Below are 26,653 nucleotides of genomic sequence, written 5' to 3' on the forward strand. Positions count from 1 at the left end.
GGTAAACTGATCGAGGAGAACTCTGATTGCTTAGTCCTAGATGTGCCCATCATCTCTGCTCTGAGCTGCTCTCTGGAAGCTCTCTGAAAAAGATAGAAAATTAGTGGGTGACTCGAAGTGAGCCCAGGGAGAAAACAGGAGGTGATGGGAGTTTGCTTCTGGCTCTTGGAGCAAAGAGATCCTGGCACATACTCCAGGATAAGATGGTGTTCTCCTAGGTGATCTAAAGCCATTATGAAGATGAAGTGGAGAAACTAGCTTCACAGTAAGTAGGACTGACCTTCCCTGAGGGACAGAGCCCATGGGAACTCCCAGCCAGAATGTACATCTGGAAAACTGAAATGCCAAGGAGAAATATCAAGGAGGAGAAAGGAGCAAGGGTGAAGTTTTCAGGGGTCTGAAATGTAAACAACCAGGAAAGCTGTTGTAGTGTGGCCAGTAGCACTAAGAAGGAATCTTTTGGGTCAGATATTCATTGTAAAAACGCAGTGGAATCAGGGGGCCCAATGCAAGCTGTCTAGAAAGTTCTGAAATCCTGGTGCCTGCCTTCATTTGACTCAGGCTAGGGGGGTGTTTTTGTTTAGAATCCCAGCAGTTGCCCACTCGTACATAGTTAAGTCCTTGTTTATATTTTGCTTGCCTTCCTCCAAGTAAAATTATCCTGTAAAACCATGGATTGCCAGGGGTAGACCTGAACATGTTGACAGAATTAAGGCAGCCTGATGTTGGACCAATTTCAGAATCTGAAAAATCACAGGAGAGGCCAAACAGAGTGGTGTCAGGCAGAGAGGGTCAAAGAAGCAGGCTGTGGAGCCTGAAGACCCTTCTTGCCTGGGCTCTATCCCCACAGGGTCCAAGGGCACAATGTGAATACTATTACATCATTCTCACCTTTACTCTACAATGTTTATTCTCTGTGGCATTACATGATTCACCAAATCAAGTTGGGGTCTGTGGCTCTGGAGCCAGAGAGACCAGATTATCAGCCTCCTTTGGTTACTAGTTATCTGATCTCAAGCATGGAACTCTACACCACAGTTTCCTCAACCTGTAAAATGCAGCCAGTAATACCTCCCTTGCAAGGTTATTGTGAGACTTAGAGATAATATTTATAAAAAGGCAAGCCCAGAGTGTAGGAAACAAAGGATGATGATAGCCAGTCAAATCTACGTCTGTGCTGCCTTCCACATCTCATGTTAAGTGGGAACATTTTCAGGGAGGAATTTTTAAATGTCTTCCAAATATAAAATGACTTAAAAAATCTATTGACTAACGTAATGCTCAACTGTCAGAAAAATTGTAACAAGGGACATTTGTTCTTTTACACTACTAAGTCTCTCTACCCTAAATATCAAATTAGCAAGATTTTCTAGGAACAGCAATTGAAGGATATATAGCATATCCTAATAGCCAGAAAAATAATTTGCTGAGCCGATGTTGGCCACAAAAGACCTTAAATTTGTCTCCGATGGTTAAATGTTTGTGTGTGCGTAAAGCATCATTAACTTTATCTAAAATCATTGATTTGAGTAAACTTTGGATGAAGCAATATGATTTTGATTTGTGCTAAATCAAAATAAGATTACTTTCTTTGAAGCAATCGCAATTGATGACATTTGTTTAATTTCTACATTGGTAGAAAAGAAAATAGCCAAGATGTCCTAAAACATTGTCTGGGGAGAAAGGTTAAGATAAAAGAAGGAAGTCATAACCTACTGCAATACTAATTTTATCTAGATTATCATAGTATTTCTCATGAGGGTAGCATACTTTAGTTTTCTATTAGAAAATTCCACAGAAGTAGTTTGTCACATGTAGGAAACAAAGGATGTGCTGTTGGGCACAAAGGTGATGTCGCATTGACCAGTTCTTAGAGCTTTGGTCAGATGCAGTGAGAAACTGGTGTTGATTGAGCTCTGCGTTCTGTGCATCATCCTGTGATCAGTGGCACACATTTCTGAGATTGTCCTCCAGAGTCAAAGGCAGGGTCTGTGGCCTTGAAGCAAGGGTAAGGTTGGCCCTAAACTGTCGAACCATGCAACAAAGCAGGCAGCCGCACAGGTGTCCTGGTATGTGCATTGATTTTTGTGCTTTGTCCATCTCAGCTGTCCTCAATCTTTTAGCTAGCCAAGACACCCTGAAGCTGGTGACTTACTAGGTTCAGTATAAAATTTGGGGAAAGAAGGGTTGGTTGGAAAGCCTCACAGGTAATTTGGATACACCTCCCCCTTACCCACTGCTAACATGCTGAAGGGTGTGGGCATCTTCTCCTCAACTGGGCAGTCCTAGGCCAACCTCCTTAGCTGCAAGGATGCACAGAGGTAAGAAGTTGGCCTGGCCTGGACAGCACTGAACTCATTTCTTAGATTTCTGACATTGGTACTATGATATCCAGAGGGGGAAAGGCAGCAAATCTCTTAGAACAACAATGCTGGGGAACTAGGGTTTAATCAAAATGAGACTTAAACAGGCTGAACACTGTGGAATAAATCTCCTGATTTTTCCTTGCCTTTGGTTTTTTCCCATTTCTGTTTTAGACATGGCGATAACTGTTATATAATCTGCTTTCCTCAGGACTGCTCCAGAGAGGAACTCTTAGAATAAATTAAGTGACACTTGCCAAGTTGTAATAGATGCTTACAATAAAGATGCTATCATAATTCAGATTAATTGCTTAGGGTTGATATGCTCATATAAATTAATTTTCATTGACAATAAGTCCCAGGAGAGTGTATTTCTTATTTCCACGGCTTATGCTAAATTTTATCTTAAAACTCCTACTCACACTTCCTGTATCATTACTGTGCAATTACTACATAGATATTCATAAGCCAAACTGTTTAAGGTTAACTCACCTTCTCATATTAGGTAATTACCCTGGGCTTTCGTATATGTTTTGCGAAAAAATACTTAAAGCAGAAAGAGACAAGTATTGTTATGTAAAAGTGCAAATGCTGTAGTCAGACTCCCTGGTTTGAATCTTACTATATACACTATATACTGACTGTGTGACTTCAGGCAAGCTACTTAACCTCTCTGGGCTTCAGTTTCCTCATCTATAAAATGGGAATAATAATTGGATCTCCTTATTAGGTTATCATGAAATAAAATAAGAGAATACATAAAATGCTCAGAATAGTGGCTGGCATTTAGTAAGCACTCAGTAAAAATTAGCTATTAGTTTTATCGACATGTTTCTTTATTAAAATAATTCATGGATTTAAAAAATAATTTGCGGGCTTCTCTGGTGGCGCAGTGGTTAAGAATCTGCCTGCCAATGCATGAGACACGGGTTCAAGCCCTGGTCTGGGAAGATCCCACATGCCGCGGGGCAACTAAGCCCATGCACCACAACTACTGAGCCTGCGCTCTAGGGCCCACGAGCCACAACTACTGAGCCCGCGTGCCACAACTACTGAAGCCCGTGTGCCTAGAGCCCATGCTCCACAACAAGAGAAGCCACAGCGATAAGCCTGCGCACCACAATGAAGAGTAGCCCCCGCTCACTGTAACTAGAGAAAAGCCCGCGTGCAGCAACGAAGACCCAATGCAGCCAAAAATAAATAAAATAAAATAAATTAATTAATTTTAAAAAATAAAATAATTTGCAATGCTATAGTAAAGAGACTTCATCCTGCCATTTTCACTTCTCTCTTGATTGGTGGAAGTTGGGGAAGGGGGTGATGAATAGTATTCTTTATTTTTCTCCTATCATCTACTCAATAATAAGAAATAGCTGGTTTGAACAACGAACATCTCATAATAATATGAAACAAATTTTAAGGCTTCTGTGTATATCTTATACCTCCTGTTGATTGTTAGCATAGTTACTGTGAAAGGTATAGATTTTTTAAAAATTGGCTCTAGCAGTTAAATAATGTTGCTGTAAAAATCTCACTAAGGCATGTGTAAATAGGTATAACTGTTTTTTCATAACCATACCCCTCAAAGCAGTTTCTTCTATAATTTAATATGGTCTTTCAACATTAATCTTTTTACTTAGCAACAGATATGTGCTTTCTCAAAGGGAACTGTAGATTAACAGAACTAACAATTTTCTTTTTTTTCTTATCTATTATTTTCTTTTGGTTCCAGATATTCTATTACTAGTTTGTAGTTTATATTCAGGTTTTTATTGCTTTAATAAGCTGATAATAAAGACCAGCAAACTCAAGGAATCAAGTAATTTCCTTCTAATAATATTTAACCATTTGTTGATTTAAAGTAAAACTAGTTCTTCCTGGGTAGTTTCCAAAGATAATATATTTCTATTTTAAAGATTTATATGATTGGTAATAACAAAAAGGCAAATCAAATACAAACCTGTGCCTTCATGGAAATGACCATTAAAAAAAACTGAATTGTGATAACTGTACTTAGACATCTGATGATTTGGGAAGGAAAGAATCTTATATTTTATAGCGATTCATTCTCCTTCAATTAGTAAATCTGTAGAATGACCATCTCCCTAGCTCAGTATTCCAACTAGTGTTGCTATTTTTATTATTAACAACAAGCTTCATATATATGAACACATTCCTAAGGAACTGTGAACACATTAGTTATAATTAACTTGGTTAAGTGAATTTTTCAAAGGCTTAATGGTCTAGACTTTTTGATGTAGTGACTGAGGTTTTTGAAATTCTTGGGAAGTAAGAACATGCAGGCTTTATCACTTGCTGACCAATGTGGGATGAGGAGACAGAAAGTAGAGGAGGCAACAATAGTCACTGAGAAAAAAAGCAAAACAAATGGTCAAGATGTAAGGAAATAAAGAACAAGGGGGAAATAATTGGAAGTAATATAACTGTATGAAACTTCTCAATGTAAGTTCTCTTTCATGAAAGGTTTTTTAAAAGTAACTTTTCATTTAGAAAAAGCCAAATATTGGATGCTGTAGACAAAATACACCATCAGTTCCCTCTAGCACCAATTTAAACACGTCTGTTTTTCATCAACTCTCTTTTTGCCTGAGATAGAGCCTAAAGTTGAACTATTTCCAAACAGTAATCTGAGGTGTTGCTGGCTGCAACAGACACCTATGTGAAGGTGGTGATTGCTCAGTGGGTAGAGAGATCAGGGGCAGAGGCGCTCCCATTCTGCCCATTCTGCAAGGCTGCAGCAATGACAGATTCAGACATGTTTTATTTCACTAATTATTTTATTAGCAAACCATTATTACAACAAAACATTATACTCAAAACATCACACTTAGATTTTCCTAGCTGTGAAAAGATTTTGCTAAAAGAAAACTTTGTGAAAGATTATCTTCAAATAGTTGCTGTATACAAAAGTTGGGAGGGGGGCTTCTTTCTTATCAATTTGCATGAGAAGTACTCAAGAAATAACGGTAGTTAAGTGCCTGCACACACACATTAAGCGGACAGACTTGTATTAAGATTCAGGTTAAATTAGTGGGTTGGCCAAAAAGTTCGTTCAGGTTTTTTCCGTACTTATGTAAGCTACAGAAGCATGTAACTGAAAAAAGAATTTTCCCTGACTGTGTGATCATTACTCTGAGGCATGATATTAGTTTCTGTAATAATTGGCAAGAAAGCTACCCAGTCAATTACCTAAACCAGAAGTCACTGAAAGCCTGGTTAGTGGTTCTAATCATCCCTCTGTAGATAACTTCGCAGAAACATGGAGCAATTTTAGAAAATAAGGGCAGTGATCATTAGGAAAAAAAAAAAGTATGAACTCATACAGCAGAAAATAACGTAAGAGAAGGTGAAAAGAAAAGTTTAAATTTAAGCACATCTTTAGAACAGGGCACATTCCTTTGTATAATAATCTCTATTCACAACTTCAAGAAATTTTTGTCCTCCTGTGTGATTGCATTATAATTTGGAAGCCTGTCTCTTCCCTTTTATCTATCACATGGGCAGATTTTTTTTTCCCTTTTTTTCAGAGGTGTGCATTTTGGGTTTCCGGTTCTTGAAAATGACAGTTATATTGCAAATGAAAGTTCTAATTGACGTAATTATTAAAGAGGCACACCAACAGAGTGTTACTTATATCAATTTTAACACATTTAAAAAAAAATCTAACCTAATGGAGTTTCCTTTGCTTTCAAGTTCCTAAAGGTTTTAAATATGCAAATATTTAAATGCTAAAAACATGAGCAAAATATTCTATTAAAATATACATTCCCAATCAGCTTTTATGGTGGAATTGATTTTTATTATGATATGTGCAAAAAACCTTTTACCAGAAGCCTGTGGGTAGACTGGCAGTTGCTAATGCTAAGGTACGGGGTCTACAACTGCAGCTCTCCCTGTTTATTTGTTTGTGTATATTATAAAGATACATATAATCACAGAAAGATTTTTCAAGAGAGGAAAAACACTGATAATCACCTATTCTAATATAATTTTTTTAAGCTTTGAAGTCTTCATGTTCAATTTTTCCTCAAAACAAACATGGCTTCAAAATAATATTTTTCTTTTTGGGTGCATAACTGAAAATAAATATTTCATACTATATAATTCAGTGTCCGAGCCATGTACAATGATTTAAAAATCAAGTGAATGTGCTCATACATAACAAAATTTCAAAGTCTAAATTATATATTACCATTAATGTAATAAATCTAAAATTTAATAGCCTACACATTTCTAATTTTTCATCAGTAAATATACCCAAGCTGAACCTAACCCCAAACCTAAAACTATCGTTAATTTACCAAATAGATTCAAAGAGAACACAAAATTTTTCTTTACTGAAAATGACCCAACCATTTCTTCTTCCAAGAAAAGCACTCTGTGAAATAATATGAACCATTTCAGAACATAATACAATTACTCAACTTTGTCTTTTCATCTTTATATCCTCGTTGACTAGCACACGGCCTGGCATGTGGTCAGTGTTCAATAAGCATTGAATTAATAAAGCAGTATCAGAATAGTCTCTTTGGAGTTCTGTTCTTTACATAAACATTAATAAGAAGCAAACAGAAATGACAACATGTCAATTACAATGCTAGGCAGCAAAGTTAATGTAATTCTAGCATATTTTTCTAGAAACATTCTGAGGCATTGCTTTGCAAATGCCTAAGTTTCTGGACAAATGTAGAAGTTGGGTATTGGGAGAGTTTATCCTTAAAAACCCCAGAAACCAAGTTAGAGAGATCATAAAATTGGATTAGAGTTTTAAAGTAATGTTTTGATTTAAAAACTTTATTTTCGAAAGGAAGGAAAATTTGCTGCTGCTGGAGTTGACTGTACCTCTTTGTGTGTGTGTATGTGTGTGTGTGTGTGTGATTGATATGAGCTTTTAAGGCTGTCATTTTCAAGTACAAAAGTTTAGTGTTCTATTATCCAGTCTGTACAATAGACATTACTATAAGTTCAAACATGAAAATTAACAGATGTTCATCAAAGACATGAAGAATAACTTAAGCAATAAGAAGTTTAAGTGTAGGAAGGGCTGTAAAAATTATGTTTTAGAACCACCTCCAGAACTCACTGCCTTCCCACCCTCCAGGCTCCTGCTGGTGCCTCCCAATGAATGGTCCAACCAGAAGCCAGAGGGGAAGGGAGTCTGGGAGATGCAAGGCCAAGGGTCAGACCCCCAGGATGCAGGGTAGACAAGGGCAGAGAATGGATCTAGGTGGGGGCAGGGAAAGGGGTGTTGAACAGAGAATAACCAACAAAGTGGTGACCTGATTTATATGAAATAATGATTTGATTCTGTGTGAAAGAATGTTTTCAGAGTTCTGGTTTAGATCAGATCCAAAAGTCTTAGAAAGTATTAAAGATGGGCAACAAATTATAAATCACTTTTTAATTTTTTTATAAATAATATGGTCATATATAAATCAATATTTGTTGTAAAGTAAATGCTAAGTATTAGAATAGGTATCAGATCTCTTGACAAGAAAAATTAGATATAAGAAATACTTTTATTCAATGATTATAATAGAAGCAATTATACTTTAAATTGCTATTATAGTCAGTCAAATTTAAATAAATGGTTCTTAAGAGAGAGAAGCTAGTTTCTCCCCAATTACTCTGGTTCTTCAGGACAATGTCTACTCAGTACCTACCTAAATCTGTGCTGCTTCCTTTGCAATATTTCACGTACATCACAACTAAATTGGTATTTAGTGAACTCACTTTAAACTGGGATTCTTTTTTGTTCTGAAATTTCCTGGGGGAAGAAAGCATAAAAACCCTGAAATATCGTATGTGCAAAAGGAATGAACAAGAAGTGATTCCTTTTTGTACCAAGGTGGGCACACAGGAATACATCCATGTCCTCTGGACCAGGTCACAGGGATCTTTTGGAATGACTTAGGTTCTGCCATGGCTCTGGAGGGGACACTTGCTAAGGTCTCTTAGTGTCTCAAGGCTGAGCATACTCAGTGGGATCAGGAATGCCTATGAGAGTATGTGGGGCTAAAAGGCTAATTGGTCCCCTTTTCTCATTACCAGAATTGATTTTTTAAAGTGCTAAACATCCTGCAAGACAGAGGAGAAAGGGAACTAGAAAAGCATATGCCTGAACACAGAATTGAAAAGATGGGAAAAGATAAAAAATGATAAAGAATGAAAAATGGAGAATGAAATTAGAGATGGAAGAAAGAATGAAGTAGAGACTATGAGTAAGTAAGAGAAAGGAAAGTAGAAAAATTGGAAATAAGGGAACATTTATTGAGCATCTCCTTTGCCATACAAGTTAGTAGTACTTGGGTATCCTTCTCCCCATTTTAGTGATGAAGCTGAGGCTCAGAGAGCCTACGTCATTTATCCAAGGTTAGACAACTAGTAAGTGATGGAGCCAGGGATGGCCCTAGATGTTTCTGTCTCCAATGCCTGTGAACATCTCATTGCAAGAAGATTAAATCCACAGTCCTTAGCAGCCATAGCCTGGCCTTACATCCAGCAGGCAACAGTCTGGGGCCCAGTTTTTCTTTCTAGATTTCCCATTGTGCCATCCCAACCTGCCTGGAGGTTCTGCCATTCTCTCTCTTTCTAGTCTTCAGTCTCACACATTTCAGAATAAGAATGCCCCTCCCTCATGTGCACTGGTAACATAGTCCCTTGCCAAACAGGTAAGGAATCCAACTGCAAGAATATTTGTATGATCATTTACAGGAAATTTTAAAATTTAACTTAAAATTTTCCCTTTTTTAACCAAAAACACTTTGGTTTAGTCTGTGATTCATTTATAAACTCCTGGAAGACATAAAAATAGACTCAAACAAATGGAAAAACATTCCTTGTTCTTGGATAGGATTACTTAACAGTTCTTCCTAAATAAATTTATAAAAGCATGCAATCCCAATTTTAAAAATTGACAAACTGTTTTAAAGAGTTGGACAAGTTGATACTAAAGTTTCTATGAAAAAGCAAGCATGTAATAACATTGAAAAGATAAACTACAAGGGCATACTAGCTTAACCAGGCATCAAAACATATTATAAGGCACCTTTAATTACAATACTGTGGTACTGGTACACGAATAGACAAGTAGGCCAGTGGAATAGCATGTCCAGAGACAGATCTAAGTACATATAGAAGGTTATTAAAGGTGACATCTCAAATCACTGAGGGTAAAGATGGAGTTTTTAATAAATGTTGCAGGTACCACTAGGTAGCCATTTGGGAAAAGATAAAATTAAAATCATATCTCACACCATGTATGGAACAAACTCCACATGGATGAGGGATCTAAATGCAAAGGAAAAAAAATGAAGCTATACAAGTACTGTAGGGAAACATGGGTGACTGCCTCTTTAACTTTAGTACAGGAAAAGGCTTTCAAAATAAAGACTCAAAATGCAGAGGCAATAAAGGATTGTTCATTTGAATACATAAAAATTTTTAAATTTTTTCATGGCAAAAAAAAACCCATCATAAACAAAGTCAAAGACAAATGATAACCTGCGAGAAAATATTTGCAATATATTCCACAGGCAAGAGATCAATACCTCCAACGTATAAAGAACTCTTAAAAGTTGAGACAAGGGACAAAAACCCAGTAAACAGACAATTCACAAAAACAAGGTATATAAATGGCCCTCAAACATGTGAGAAAATGTTCAAGTTTACTCATAATTAAAGAAATGCAAATTAAAGCAAGACTGAGATACCATTTCTTGCCTATCAGATTGGCAAAAATTAAAAAGCAAGTACATATTCTGCTGGGGAAACTGGGAAAACAGGCACTCTCAAATTGGTACAACCTTTCTGAAGGGAAATGTGGCAATACCTAACAAAACTACAAGGCACGTGCCTTTGACCTAGCAATCCCACTTCTAGAATTCTACCCTGAAGGTATACCTCCAACAGCACAAAAATGTAAAAACACAAGGTTATTCATTGAAGGACTATTTGTAACAGCAAAATATTGGAAATAACCTAAGTACCTGTGGTAGGCAGAATAATGCCTCCCCCCAAGAGACGTCCATGTCCTAATCCCCAGAACCCATGAATATATTACATTACATGGCAAAAGGGACTATGCAGATATGATTAGTTAAGGAATTTGAGATGCAGAGATTAGCCTGGATTATCCAGGTGGGCCCAATGTAATCGCAAGGGTCCTCATAAGTGAAAGATAGAGGCAAGAGAGTCAGAGTTAGAGAGAGATGAAGATGCTACACTTCTGGCTTAAAGAGTGAGGAAGGAGACATGAGCCAAGAAATTCGGACAGCCTCTAGAAACTGGAAAAGGCAAGGAGAGGGATTCTCCCCTAGACCCTCCAGAAGGAATGCAGCCCTGCTGACAGCTTGACTTTCTTCCAGTGAGACCCATTTCAAACTTCTGGCTTCCAGAACTGTAAGATAATTATTTTGTGTTGTGATAATTTGTCATAGCAATAGGAAACTAATACAGTGCCCATATATCATTTGAATAAATGATATATTCACACAATGGAGCATTATGTAACTGTTAAAAAATGAGGAAGAGCTCTATGAACTGATTGGAATGATTTCCAAGATATACGGTTAAATGAAAAAAGCAAGGTACAAAAGGGTACAATGGTACACTACCCTTCATGTAAGAAAGAAGGGGACATAAGAAAATAAACGTGTATCTGTTTATGGTACAAAAGATATGCAGGAAGGATAAACCGAAGACTAGAGAGATCAGACACAGAGACAGCATGGGAAAGGGTATATAAAGAGAAGAATAGGAATAGGTTAGCAAGGATGAGGAGGGAGGGATGCTTCTTGGAGTGTATCTTTTTGTATAGCTTTAATGATTAGAACATAGTTTTGTTTCATATACTCCCCTACCCTGTAACTAAACTCAACCAGGATGTGGAGAGAATACAAAGTATAACTGTATTGCAAATGAAATTACCACCCTGAAGTAGCCCAGGAAGAAATACCCTAATTTATAGGAAAACAGTATTTTGAGTTGATAGTGTAAAAGGGAAAAGAACATACAAATAATGTATGCTGGTTAGTATATATTGGCAATCCTGTAACAGAAGTGAATATATTGTAGAAAATGAGAGCCAGGTTTTTCACTGTCTGATAAAGAACTTAAAAATAAAGAAAAAGGAAAGGCCAGAATGAAACATAATAATGCATTGGAATTAGAGGTATCAGTATGAACTCATGGTTTATAGTATGAAATACTTCTATGTGTAAGTCTGTGTATACACATGGGTTAGTATATAAGTACATGTCTTTGCTGAAAGGATCTAGGAACAGTGGCCATAGCAATAAGCACCCTTAGAGCCCAGATCTTCATTTCTAAATACCATTCTCTAATTAAAAAACTAGGACTCCTTGAATGAGTGATTAATTCCAGGCCTGGGCAATATATATGAACTAACTTATGATACAGAAAATGAGCAAAAAAGGATGGGATACGTCAAAGGGACATAGGGCACCAACTGGAAGGAATTCCCAATAGCCAAAACAACTTAGGCCATAAAATAAATAATGATGGTACTAAATTATAACCCACAGAATAATAGGTCCATGTGTCCATATTGATATAAATAACTGAATAAATAAATACATGGAGAAGGGACAGCTATTCCAATGAACAAATATAAATGGAATGAAGGAAATACAAAAATTACCATTAGGCAAAAATTACCACAGTAATAATTGTTCCATATAAGATCCCACCAATGGATGCTAAAATCAGTGGGCAAAAGTTTAAGGAAAAGCAAGATATTAACAGTCTCAACATATCTCCTCTAAGATATTTATCAATAAGAAAAATAATAACTTTACAGTAGAGAAACCTGGTGGACACCACCTTAACCAAGTGACCAAGGTTAACATCACTAGTAATAAGTCATACCAACAGTATCCTCTGGTATGATGTAATGAGAGAGACATAACAGCATCCTGTGGTTTAAGAATAATATGTAAAAAATGGACAACCTCAATCTAGTCATGAGAAAACACTGGAAAAACCCAAAGTGAGAGAAATTATACTAAATAACCAGTACTTATCAAAAGTACTTATCATGAAAGCCAAGGAAAGAATGAGGAACTGTCACAGACCAAAGGAGACTAAGAAGAAACAACAGTTTAATGCAATGTGAGATCTTGGATCCCTGGAACAAAAAAGGAATATTAGGAGAAAAACTGGTGAAATTTCAGAAAGATCAGTAATTTAGTTAACAGTATTGTACTGATGTTAATTTCCTGGTTTTGATCATTACTATAATTTTGTAAATTGTTAATATTAAAGAAAGCTAAACAAAGGGTGTGTGTGAACTCTCTACTAGTTTAGCAACTTTTCTGCAAATATAAAATTATTTCAAACTAAAACATTTCTTAAAATCTGGATTCACTATTATTCTGCATTTTAGTAAATTTATTCAAGAATAATGACACTTAAGCTTGTTCCCTTTTATTAATTATATATTAAGGATGTTTATGGGGCTATTTTTTCTCTAAAATCCTTCTCCCCCTGCTGCCCTATATTGTCAGTTATCTTAAGGAAGAAAATGAAGTAGAAACAAGACACATATGAGAAGTCTAAAGATTTTAACAGCAAGCCTACTTTACATTCTTTTCAAAATAAGATGGAGTGAGTGTGTATGTGTGTACACATTATGTACATGTTATGAAGATTTATAGAGGAAAGTGAAGATAATTATTAAAACCATAGGATCATTTTTTAATTAATAGTTTTGGGCCCAAAACTCTTATATACTAGGCATTCAGTAAATGCTCAAAGTTAATGAATAAGTAAAGTAACCCTCCATCCCCTGCTTGCTCAAGCAATGAAGAACTAAAAATAAATTAAAATTGACTCTGATTAGATTTATGAAAATAGGATTGTAGCTGAGGGAGGAAACTAAAAGGAAAAGCTTTCTGATCATCTATAACTGGATTTATTGATCTCATTTAAGTTTGTGAACAAACTTAAAACCAATGTCCCCCTTGGAGAACTGAGTGTGGGAAGGGTCCTGGACCAACCTGTCAGCATGGAAGGGCTAGGCAGCAAAGGATCAACTTGGGGGTTTGACCTATTACCAATGACTTTTATTAATTATTTTACTTTCATTTCCTACCATTTCTCAACATAGACAATATACAGGAAATCTTAGTGTTTTTATTAACTCCTCTAAGTGATTCCAGACATATTAGTATCTTGTCCCACACTTAAAGAGACTTACTTAACATTTTTAGAAGTCTCTTTAAAAGTCAGGAAATTCATTAAGTATATTCTTTGCATTTAGACCCAATCCTTCATAATATAGTTAAATTAACTTATTTCCATTCGTTCCAACTTTGGTAAAGAAAGACACTAGCAGGTTACTACCATCTTGAAGTTCAGGCACTTGAAGACCACTAACAAGTCAAGATGCTCATTTCAGAGGGCCTGGACCCAGGTGAACAGCTTCTTCATCTGCGTCAGTAACAGACTTACTATGTGATTCCTAATCTTTACTGTGCAATGTCTAACTTCATGTTCATAAAGAATGAACATCATACTGAAATAACTGGGTATTCACATTCAAAAAAATGAAAATGGACCCTTACTTCACTTCATATACAAAAATGAACTCAAAGTAGATCAAAAACTTAAATATAAAAGCTGAAACCATAAAACTCTTAGAATAAAACGTAGGTACAATCTTAATGATCTTGAATTTGGCAACACTTTCTCAGATATGATACCAAAAGCACAAGCAACAAAAGAAAAAATAAATTGGACTTCATAGAAATTAAAAACTCGCATGCATCAAAGGACACTGTCGAGAGAGTAAAAAGACAACTCACAGAATGGGAGAAAATATTTGCAAATCTTATATCTGATAAGGATCTAGTATCCAAAATATATAAGGAACTCTTACAACTCAACAAGGAAAAGACAAACAACCCAATTTAGAAATGAGCAAAGGACTAGAAGAGATATTTCTCCAAAGAAGATATGCAAATGGCCAAAAAGCACATGAAAAATGTTTAATGTTATTATTAGTCATTATGGAAATTCAAATCAAAACTACAATAAGATACCACTGTAAACCCACTTAGAATGGCTAGAATTTAAAAACAAACGAACAAAAAATGAAAATAACATGTATTGGTGAGAATGTTGGAGAAATGGTAACCCTCATACATTGTTGTAGGAATGTAAAATGGTAAAGCCACTGTGGGAAACATTTAGTGGTTCCTGAATAAATTAAACATAAAATTATCATATGATCTAGCAATTCTACTCCTAGGTATATATACTCAAAAAGAATTGAAAAGCAAGTGTTCAAACAAAAACCTGTACAAGAATTCCCATAGCAGCACTATTCCCAATAGCTCAAAGTGGAAACAATCTTTATGTCCTTAAACCGATGAATGGATAAAGAAAATGTTGTATATTAATACAATGGAATGTTATTTACCTATGAATGGGAATGAAATACTGATTCATTCTACAACACAGATGGACTTTGGAAAGATTATGCTAATTGAAATAAGCCAGACACAAAAGACCACATATTGTATGATTCCATTTGTATGAAATGTCTAGAACAGGCAAATCCATACAGACAGAAAGCAGATTAGTGGTTGCCAGGGTCTGAGAGGAGGGGGAATGAGGAGCGATTGCTTAATGGGTATGGGGTTTCCTTTTGGGGTGATGGAAGTGCTATGGAATTAAATAGTGGTGATGCTTGCACAACACTGTAAATGTACTAAATGTCACTGAATTGCACACTTTAAAAACGTGAATTTTATATTATGTGTATTTTACCACAATTAAAAAAAAAAGAATCTCAGAAGAGGGAAGCTAAGAGCAGGTAACCAGGATGGGGACATGGGCAGAAATGAGTTTCAGAGGGGTAAGTTGAAGACAGTTGTGAATCCAGGCACAAGAATTAAGCTGTTGTAGCCTTCCTTGTAGCTCCCACTGTAGGTGAACTTGTGTTGATCATGCTGCCTTTTTTTCCAAGGTACTTCCTAGTTAAGTCTCCTGACATTTCTAGTTCTTGAGCCAACTCCCACTTCGTCATCTTTTTGCTATAGATGGAGTTGGCTGCTTTCCTCTCCTCTTCACTACCTACTCTACATTTTGGGTTCCTTGTCGCCACAAGACTCTATACAAAGCAAACACTGTACTTTCTTGCTTTCCTCAGAACATCAAGCCCTTTTTATTCTAAGATGTTGGTACAGCTTTCACCTCAAAAAAAACAGATGGGAGGGCACAAGAATTATAGATGTTGGGAGTTATAGGGGTTTAAGCAACTTCAAGTTCTCATAAGTTATTTGCTATTATTTGCTGTTTTACTTTTTAAATATTTGAAAAAGCATTTATTGAGTCTACACTATATTTTATGTTGTAAAAACAACCCTAACATATACAGCTGTATAGACAAATTACTACCATCTTAGTGGCTTAAAACAACACAGATTATTATCTTGTACTTCTGGACATTGGAAGTCCAACACAGGTCTGAATGGGCTAAAATCAAGATGTCTGCAGGGCTGTGTTCCTTTCTGGAGAGTCTAGGGGAGAATCTGTTTCCTAGCATTTTCCAGCTTCTAGAGGCCACCTGCATTCCTTGGTGCCTTCCTCCATCTTCAAAGCCAGCAACATCACATCTCTCTGATCTTTTGTCTTTAACTCTCTACTTTAAGAATTAGTGTGTTTAGATTGTGTCCACATTGATAATCAAGGATAATTTTCTCATCTCAAGGCCTGTTCCCTCAGTCACATCTGCAAAGTATGTTTGCCATATAAGGTAATATATTCACAGGTTTCAGGGATTAGGGTGTGGACATCTTTAGGGGGTCATTATTCTACCTGCCACATTCATACCACAAACATCTGGTTATTTGCAGCATACCTCACCTTCTTCCCTCCAAATAAGATGAGAAGTTTCTTGAATATAGAGCCTGCACCTTATACACGTCTGAATCCTGCTTAGCATGTAGCACATTATTTCATATATATTAAATAACTGTATTTTTGGTTTATAACTGTACCTCATTTTCTTAACACCAAACACTACATAGACTTACAGGTCAAAGGCTGGCTCTTTCTCTAATTGCGGCGAGCGGGGGGCGCTCTTCGTTGTGGTGTGCGGGCCTCTCACTGTGGTGGCTTCTCTTGTTGCAGAGCACCAGCTCCAGGCGTGCGGGCTTCAGCAGTTGTGGCATGTAGGCTCAGTAGTTGTGGCTTGTGGGCTCCAGAACACAGGCTCAGTAGTTGTGGCGCACGAGCTTAGTTGCTCCGCGGCATGTGGGATCTTCCCAGACCAGGGCTTGAACCCGTGTCCCCTGAATTGGCAGGCTGATTCTCAACCACTGCACCACCAGGGAAGTCCCTCATGTATTTTTTTAAGTCATTAGTTTGTTGCCTGCTCATAGTGAACAATGAAAAAACTGCCCTACTAATCTTATACATGGACCATGACTGCTTTGCCTACAACGCACTACAGCACAGCAAAAACCCATGGAATCTTCCCTCATTTTTTCTGCTTTATACTTCCAGTTTCTATCCTATTTTATAACATCAAAATGCTTTTCTGGCCACTTAGGTCATATAAAATTGGTTTAGGTGTGCCATCTAGTGGCATTTTTAAGGAAGTATTCATTTTTACCTGATTGATACTTGGCTTAATGAATACAGCCATCCAGCCACCATCCTCAGTAACAGAGGCTAGACAGAGCAGTGAGAAACTGACTTTTGCTGATGATCTGAAAACATTATTATACTGAGTAGTATGAATCCCCTCTAGCTCATCTGGAACCAACTTGTTAATAAAAAAGAAACCATTTTGATTTGAAGCCTTTTATAAATTTTTATTAACCAGACTCCAATGATTGATTTAATTTCATCATTAACTTACTTAAATTGAAAACTTATTTGGGTTTATCTCCAATGTATGCTATATTAAATCACTGCCAATCACCAATTACAATTATGTAGCAAAAGGAAAGGGCAAAAGTTCTCAACCCAGGCTGTGCATTATAGTCTCCTGGAGAGCTTAAAGCAACTACATGTCCGGCCATGAAGAGATCTGATTGGTCTGGGGTGGGACCTGTACATTCAAAAGCCCCTCTGAATCGAACATACAGCCAGAGGCGGGAACCTGGCCACTGGTATAAGATGTAGCTGAATCTCTATTTCTGGTCCTTTCTTCTGAAAGATAAGCACCAATAATATGGAATTATCAAGTTATGATTTATCTTTTTTTACCAAAAAAAAAAAGTAGAACTTAAAAAAACCCACTGGGAAAAGGATTATAGTTATTAAGCTTCTTTTTAATAAATGTTTTGCTTTATTTATTCTATTTACCCTTTTTAATTGAAGTGCCATCAAATAGGAAAAGAGCCAAAAGACATGCCATCACAGGCTAAAGATATTAGTAGGCCTGGTGTTTCAACTGGGGTTTTTTAAACCTCCCCTTTGAAGAACTGACATGCCATCTCCCACCCCAGTGGCCCATTCCTTCCATTTTCAGAGTCATGCTTAGTTCTAGGAACTCTGGGACATTCCAGCCCAGCTTTAGCTGTTTGGGTTCATTCAGCATATAGGGAGGAATCCATATGTAGCTTCAGGGGTATTGTGATAATATAATTCTTCAATTTAGTGATGGGTTCATTGGTGTTCATTTTATTATGCTTCATAATTTATAAATATATTCTCTTGTATATATAAAATATTTCATGATATTTCTTATATAAAAAAAAAATAGCTCTAAGCCTTAAAATGATGCTAGATGTTTAGTTTCTTTAAATGAGGAACATTCAAGGACCAACCCAATCTTCCAAAACTGCTACAGGTGAGTATGTTTCTCCCTTGGCTGCCCCAGTTAGGATGAGATCTCAAGCAGCTTTAGGGTTGGAAGGCTGCTTCAACTGTATCGATCTATATTCTTTTTGTCATCCTTCCTTGAAATTAAAAGATAAATAATAAAGTATATCCTGGTCAACAAGGAAAAACTAATCATCTTAACCAACACATGTGTTGCAAGAATCAATCTGCCATGGGACCTAAGCATTCTTGCTGAGTAGGCCAAGGATACAGGCCCTGACTACTCTTTGCCCAGGCCAGTTGTCAGGGTTGTGTTTGCAGTAAGCAACTTTAAGGGATGAAGTAACATCTCTTCCCAGTCAAAGAGCAGCCTTGCTCACCATTCATGACAAAAGTGATAGATTCTATAAGCTCACTGTTCCTCACCTATGTCACAAACCCAGGCATCCACCTAAGCATACAACTAGGCCCTCCTCCATCACCTCCACGGGACTTGGAGTGCATAGAAAACTGGCAGCAACACCATGCTTATGCTCCTTGTTGTGCTGTGAGTAACAAAATCTTCTGCTAGCATCTGTGAAACAGTAACAGGCTAACTTGTTAATTTGCAAGTAGGGTAAAATCCCAGACCCTTCATGCGGCCTGCCAGTTTGGGTGACAAGGATAAGATGCTGATAGAGATGGCGTTCTGGAAGAGGGCCCTTGTTGGTCAGGTTAGAGGATATCAGAAGGCTCCCTGAGATCTGGAAGTAAATGCTTTTGCATAGGTGGTGGTGAAAGTAGGAGGGTAGAGTGAAGATCTCTCACTATCTTATGTGTTAAATGAGGCTGAGAAACAAAAGGTAGGGTCCAAACAAGACTCCCAGATGGTGCTTTGGTTGTGGCACATTCTCCTCTGGAGTGGGAGAAGGAAAGGATGTTTTCATGACATCAATGGGGCAGCAAGCCCCACACCCCAGCCAAAAGGCATGCAATGTGGCTATGGCTGATGCGTCAAGGGTTCCCCAAAGCTGAAATAATGGTGTTAGCAATGAATATATAGAACTTTGCATAGACTAAATACGTTAGAAATTTGTTTGTTGAGTCCAGCGACGGGAGGCCCTTTGAAACAGAGTAAATTCAAACCCTTGCTGACTGGCACCGAGCTGCTCTTTCCCTCCTCCACTCCTCCAACTTGAGCTGCTTTAGGGAAGAAGGCTGAGTGTGCCAGGGAATTTCAGGGAGGGGAGAGGAGGAACTCAATGTTTATAGCTTTGTTGGATGTGGGCGCCCATGTCTACTTGGTCCCATGCAGGGAGGATGTGCTAAGTGCCAGGGTGGCCCAAAGTGCTGAGGATACAGGGCAGAGCAGTGGTACCAGTGTTGGCTAAAAGAATGATGCCCCTGAGCCCCAGTGCTCTCCAGAGGCCAGGGGAGCCAGTAATACCAATTCTGGGATGAGAAACCAAAGGGCAAATACACATTTGTATTCTCTATCTCCCCCAGCTGGGAAACAGCCTAATCTCCTGAAACTATCATGATAACCCCTGAAGTACCTATGTTAATATCTTTGATCTGTGTTCCCATAGAGCAAAATTCAACTGATAGGGTTTGAGCAGTTTGCAGTGAGAAAGGGAAGTTAAAGAACATTCAGCTGATTCAACGTACTGCAGTTGTGTCCTCTGAATATAAATATATAACGTATTTTGTGTTACTTGCTTTTATTGTAAACATTCATAGTGATGAGAGGACATTCTCCCATTCAGGGATTCTCTGACCCCTTCCAAGTGGTCCAATAGAAACAATATAGAATCCCAGGGCGAAAGAGAGAAAATCACAGCCATCTCCAGAGGCCATTGCCCAGTACAGCAGCGCCACACGCTGGACACAGGCACCAGATACATCCTGTATTAGTTTTCTGGGGCTGCCATAACAAAGTACCACAAACTGGGTGGCTTAAGCAACAGAAATATATTGTCTCAGTTTTGGAGGCTGGAAGTCCCAAGTTAGGGTGTCAGCAGGGTTGGTTGCTTGTGAGGGCTGTGAAGGAAGGCTCTGTTTCAGGACTCTCTTCCTGGCTTGTAGATGGTGTCTTCATATTCACATGGCATTCTCCCTGTATGCATGTCTCTGTGTCCAAATTTTATAAGGACACAAGTCGTATTGGATTAGGGCCCATCCTAATGACCTCATTTTAACTTGATTACCTCTGTAGAGACTCTATCTCCAAATAAGGTCACATTCTGAGGTAGTGGGGGTTTGGACTTTAACATATGAATTTGGAGGGGGGGGATGGGACACAAACCCATAACAGACCCCTTTCAAAATGGGGAGGCAGTTATTGGCCTATTACTGAGCTCCTGTTAAAAATGAACACCTAACCCCTGGAGAATTTGTGACTCTCAGGCCTGACATCCCCATTTTTGGGTGGGTCAACTAGGAGATGACAACTACAAGGAAAGCACCCATTTGCTGGTCAAATGAAAATAATGTATCTGAGGATGTGCCTAGCCTGGCCCTGGTGTCATCTCAGTTTTGCATAAAGGAGTAGTAGCTACCCTTTGGTGAAAACTTTATCCCCGACTCTGCCACCTGAAGCAAAGCTACTGGCTCAAAAGGCCCTTGGATTCACAGAGACTGTCCTAAATGCCTGGGCCTGGTTCACCTTTGGTTCAGCTAAGCTGAAAACTAATGGTGCTGATAGTGTTCCGGCCACTTTGACCCTCAGCACCAGCTATAATGGTTGCTGGGATCAGTGGGCAGAAGTCAAGGCTGTTCTCAAAGCTCTGGTCAGTTGCACTGAGGGGGCAATCTGCCATGGTCCCTAAAGGTCCCCCCCACATTCTGGGTAAGCCAAGAATGCAAGGCCCAGACTGCTGTTTATTCAGGCCATTTCTTGAGGTTGTGTTTGCAGGGAACAACCTTGAGGAAGGAGTTAAAGTTCTCCCCACCTCAACTCCACCAGCTCCTCATTAACTAGAAAAGCAGCAGATTCCCCAAGTTCCAGGGTGCCACAACCCACTGAGTGCACAGCACTCATGTGAACCCATCTTTGTCACCTCTGTGAGACTTGAGAGGCATGGAGAATTGACACGAACCTCATGCTTATGCTCTTGCTGTGCTGTGAGTAATAAAGTCCTCTGTCTGATGTAGGTGTCTCCTGTGTTCTGCCAGCATCCGTGGGATAGTAATAAGCTAATCTCTTAGCTTGCAAGTAGGGTAAAATCCCAAACCCTTCACAGACCCTGACTTCTGACATAAAAGTAAAAGCCCTGTAGTTTCCAGAGGTCTTGGACAAGGACTCTCTGAGTATGTGACATACTTTGCTGGTTCATAAACCTAATGTTTGGTCTCCTCTAGGTCACTTTGTTCTGTTAAACAATTCAATTGCCTATTCTTTCAACAGTTCCATTCCCCCCAAAGAGATCTTTATCCTGCACAAGACAGTCTTATCACTCTTTAATAGCAATAATAACAGCAACAACTAATGCTTATAGAGTGAGAGACATTGTTCGAAAGACCTGAGGCGTTGTTCTACACACTCTCTATATACCGTCATCTTTACTCCTCATAGCAACCCTCTGAGGGGGATACTATAACCTCCAGTTTACAGGTTAGGAGACTGAAGCACAAGCCACACAGTTAGTCAGGAGGTGGAACTAGGATTCAAACCCAGGCTGCCTGGCTTTGGTCCTCACTTTTAACCACTCACTATATGTCTCACAATAGGACCGTCTACTCCCAGGGCCATAATGAACCACAGAGGCCTAGAGATCTTTGTTAGATGTCTTAGGAAAATAATTTCAGTCAAACTTTTAATACTTGATTGATGTACAACATTTTAAAATACCTTTTGATAACCTATATTAGGCATTTAGACAATCTTCTACTTTGCTTTGATCTTTTTATCCAGCCATTGTATAAATCCAATGTCAAATGTTCACACTGTATTAAAATTTCTATTGCTGCTATAGCAAGTTATCAAACTTAGTGGCTTAAAACAACACAAATTGATTACCTTACAGTTCTGGAGGACAGAAGTCCAGAATGGGCTAGAGGGACTGCATTCCCTCTGGAGGCTCTAGGGGAGAATCTGTATCCTTCCCTTTTCCAGTTTCTAGAGGTTGCCTGAATCTTTTGGCTCATGGCCCTTTTACTCCATCTTCAAAGTCATCAGCATAGCATCTTCAAATCTCTCTCTCTCTCTGACTCTGACCCTCTTGCCTCCCTCTTTCCCTTATAAGGACCCTTATGATTACACTGGGCCCATCCAGATAAACCAGGATAATCCAGGGTCTCCCCCAATTCAAACTCCTCAGCTTAATCACATTGTAAAGTCCCTTTTGCCATGTAAGGTAACATATTCACAAGGATTAGGATGCAGATGTCTTTTTGGCAGGGTGGGGGAGGGGCATTATTCTACCATACACTCTAAGCAGTTATCTCTTCCTGCAGTATGGAAATTTTTACATTAGATATCTAGATTAGAGATTTAAACAAGCCCATTCGCCAGATAATTAGTAGTCCACTTCATCTTGGCTTTGAGGGTAGAGCACTGAGGGCATTTTACCTTTTGGGAGGTTAAGGAGAACATAGTGCTGGAGCACATGTGACAGAAACTTTAACCACTGTAAAAACATAAAAGCTTAATTATCTAAAAATGTATCTGAAGGACTTCCCTGGTGACACAGTGGTTAAGAAACTGCCTGCCAATGCAGGGAACTTGGGTTCAAGCCCTGGTCCAGGAATATCCCACATGCCGCGGAGCAACTAAACCCATGTGCCACAACTACTGAGCCTGTGCTCTAGAGCCCGCGAGCCACAACTACTGAAGCCCATGCTCCTAGAGCCCGTGCTCTGCAATGAAGACTAGCCCCCGCTCTCTGCAACTAGAGAAAGCCCACGTACAGCAACGAAGGCCCAACGCTGCCAAAAATAAATAAAATTTTTTTTAAATTAAAATAATAAAAATGTACCTGAAGTCGGGCATTCATAAGCATGAACTCCTGCTGGCTTTTCATGTTCTCATTCATAGATTTTGAAAATATAAACCCCATCTTGACCTAAAATGTAAAAAAGCAAAGTTTAAAACAATATATTCTACATGCATCCTCATATGCTCTGTTTTCAGGCTACCATGAGCTTAAGACAAAGTAAAAAAAGAATATTTTCTGACCTGGGAACACAGTATGGACACTAGTCTTTGCTCCTAACTAGCTGTCTGATCTTGGACAAACTTAACCAGTCTGGCCATCATTTACTTACATAAGAACAGCTGATTGAACTGGATGATTTCCAAAATCTTTTCCTGCTCTATAGCTTCATGTTTCCTGATTTTTCTTCCCACTGTATATCTTGAAGAACTGAGCACTTAAAAACAAACAAACAAAAAAAAACCTCTCATTTTTAGGAGGGGCAGGGTGAATACCATCCACCCTCTTACCTTCTGTACAGCTGGATGACAGAACCTTTGCTTCTGAGAAGGAGTGATTTAGAAGATGCATTGTACACCTTGAAGACCGATTTCTCTGTGCTCCTTGCATTTGTAGTTTAGGATGTTTTAGGTATCTCAAGGTTACTATATCAATACTCTTCCTATAATCCCTACCCCTCTCCTACCCACTTGCTCTTTCCATCCACCCACTGCTAACATCCCATGGCCATCGTCCTCTAGCCTCACTTTTTTCTTCTTAAGCTACTACTGAAGTTCTCAAAAGGGGGGAAACCTAAGGATACTTAAAAATGTTCTGGGAAACACAAATTTTAAATGAATACATGGTAACGTCTATCTTATTTATCTTACTTAAGAAGTTCTTAAGTGGGCTGGCAATTCTAGATGGTCCAGAACTCCAATTTTTGTTCTTAAGTTAATTGGGTAGGTACAGAAGACCTCAGTTAGTTGTTGATTCTACCTTCAGAAGACTGCAGAACTCAGGGAAGTTACGACTACTCTACCCTCTTCAACGATGCTGCTGATTCTCTTTGGTAGGCTGTTGAGCACTTCGTGAACATCAGGTCAGAGTGGCCATTCCTAACGCTTTCTACCCAGAATTCACAATATTCTGTGGGAAGCCCAGACAGAGTTCCTGTTTTCCATAGCCTCAGCAGAAAATCTTGGGTTCTAGCTAACTGGTGAGAAGATGGTGGAAGAGGGAGGATATTTCATGCCAGATGCAATGGGTTATCCCTGCTAATGGGACTCCAAGTGAGTGTATACTACAAGCCAGACTTCAGTGGCTTCCCTGTATTTTGGCCAGAGATGCACCCTGGATTTATAGGGGTCTCCGAGCCAGAGTCAGTTTCAATGCTAGGCACAGGAGGCTGAGCCAGAGGAGGAGAGGCAGAGTCCTGAACAGGCCTGGGAGGTCATGAGATTTCCCTACCCACCCCACCCCTCAGCCGCTGCCCTGCTCCATCCTGTGAGTGACCAGAGGCAGTCACCCAGTAAGGGTGGGCAGATCTAGCAGAAGTTCTCTGCTGTCTCCAGATTTGACAGCCCCAAGTCCATTGTCTCCAACAGCAGAGCAGAACTTGCCTGAAGGCAGAAGCAATATATTATCCATTTTGGCAGTCACCAAGGTGTCTCTTTCCCACAAATGTGCAGAAAGCATGAGTGATACAAGAGAAAGTGTAGCTCAGGCAGTTGCCATTCCTTATTTTTGTTTTGCGTGTAGGAGTGGAACATTGAATTTTTACATATGCAGCAAACATTTATAAAGAAAACAGCTGTCCTCTAATCCCATTTACACACACACACACCCTGTATGCCAGAGTTATGTCCCTTAGAGTGCTCCTATTTATAAGGGGGTGGACTCTCCCCTGAAGTGGAGTGACAATCCTCATGTCAGTCATCCAGGGAAGAGAAACTATCTGGAAAGTTAGGACTTAGGCTTACCTTTTTCTTGGCCTTGCTCTCTTGGGTCTGGATTGTAGTTTCGATGTATCAGGGGATATTCCCACGGGTTAAAGGTAGAAGCCAAGCAGGAAGAAGAGCTTTCCCTTGGTTCCCAAAGGAGACCACACCTGAAAATGAGTGCACCACACCTTGTGAACTGTGCCCTGGAATTCAGTATTTTCAACCTTCTTCTCCTTCTTTTCCCACCCTAAGAAAGCCATTTTCCAAAGTCTGGGAGGTTCCTTAGGGTGTCCAGAATACTCTCAGCTTTCACTCTCCCACTCACAAAATATAATAAACAAGAGTGGCCTTGCAATAGGAGTAACATTGAATTCACCAAATTGTATAAGGTGAGTCTTTCAAAAATGCTAACACTGTCATTGGTGACAAACGCCTTGCTACTTACAACTTTGACACCAGTGTGTGTCAGAGGGCTAAGAATGCTGATTTGGGTCCTTTCTGCCTTCATTTTTCCTTCAGTTACTCCTGAGACCTTAGAAAGGACTCTTTAATGCTCCAACCCTGCCTCAGCTGTGCTACAGATTACAACAGGCATGGGTATTTCTGAGGAAGAAGTGTTGGGACTGCAACTTCCAGGCAGCCCTTCTCAGGTTGCATCTAGGAACCAGGATTTGATTTCACTTTAAAAAGAAAAAAAAAGGATAATTCCATGACCCATAACCTCTGTCATCCAAGTTTCTGCGCTGACTCAGTTCCTGATCGAATGACACATTAACTACCTACATTTCTGACTGGTTGCATGATTACAATCATTTTCAATAAGTCTTTGGATTCCATTCCAACTAGCCCATTTCCCCTGCAAATTCCAGCCGAGAACTCACAGCTTCCGGTAGGTTTTCTGTAATTTATAACTCCACCCGCTCATCCTGGACCCAGTCACAGTAACTTGGGAATTCCTGCAGTGGTATGCTGATTTCCGTTGATAACGCTCTGCCTACTTCCCCCAACTTAATTGCAACGGTATGGGAGAGGTCTGGAGTCTTTAGCACTAGAACCGGTTCCTCCGAAACGAGGTTGGCGATACTAGGAGCGGGAGAGCCAAGGGCACTCACGAGGAGAGGGCACCCAGCGCGGCCCGTCAAGCCCGGGGCCCCGAGCTCGGCGCCGGCAGACGCAGACGCAGCCCCGCGGACCCGCCCTCCCCAGCAGCCTGCGGCCGGCCTGGCACGCACGGCCGGCGCTCACTCACTGGTCAGTGGGCAGTGGAAGTGCGGGGACACTGATCAAAGCAGAGGCCTCCAGGCCGGAGTCCGAGACCGCCGCACGGACCGGGTCTCGCCCCGCAGAGCTTTGGGATTGGCTGGCCATGGCAGGGATTCCGAGCCTCAGCCTATCAGCGCAGCTCTCGTCTTCTTTAAAGGGCCCGCTTGCCTGACCGAGGAGGCCTGGTGTTTTCTTTCCCGCCTGGCGCTTGGGAGGGGCAGGTTAAAGAGGCAAATTCAAAATCCAGCGACTCAAATTTTGAGGGGAGGCAGAAGAAGCATAATGGAAATCTCACTTAAAGTCCTCAGTGAGGTTTGTCAGTTACCCACGAGGAGCCTGAGCAATCCATGCTCCCTCGCAGAGCTAAAACCTC

The 26,653-nt window shown here is 39.4% G+C and overlaps 1 protein-coding gene across 3 annotated transcripts in view; it reads right to left on the reverse strand.

Annotated features, from left to right (window-relative positions):
• PLGRKT (plasminogen receptor with a C-terminal lysine) overlaps positions 1 to 26,352 on the reverse strand; it is a 48,228-nt gene extending 21,876 nt beyond the window's left edge. Inside the window, exons 1-4 of one of the 3 annotated variants that reach the window (XM_061199042.1) lie at positions 26,267 to 26,352; positions 25,057 to 25,184; positions 23,427 to 23,531; positions 23,138 to 23,224 (exon numbers count right to left, since the gene is read on the reverse strand). In XM_061199042.1, coding sequence (XP_061055025.1) covers positions 23,138 to 23,218 — 81 coding nt within the window. In that variant the 5' untranslated portion in view covers positions 23,219 to 23,224; positions 23,427 to 23,531; positions 25,057 to 25,184; positions 26,267 to 26,352. Of the gene's footprint in view, positions 1 to 23,137; positions 23,225 to 23,426; positions 23,532 to 25,056; positions 25,185 to 25,462; positions 25,656 to 26,266 lie in introns of those variants that run through there. The other 2 variants (XM_061199040.1, XM_061199041.1) reach the window with 2 other exon arrangements.
• Positions 26,353 to 26,653: the final 301 nt, after the last annotated feature.

The sequence above is a fragment of the Eubalaena glacialis genome, chromosome 9 (assembly GCF_028564815.1).
Source record: "Eubalaena glacialis isolate mEubGla1 chromosome 9, mEubGla1.1.hap2.+ XY, whole genome shotgun sequence".
In the NCBI taxonomy this organism is placed as follows: Eukaryota; Metazoa; Chordata; class Mammalia; order Artiodactyla; family Balaenidae; genus Eubalaena; species Eubalaena glacialis.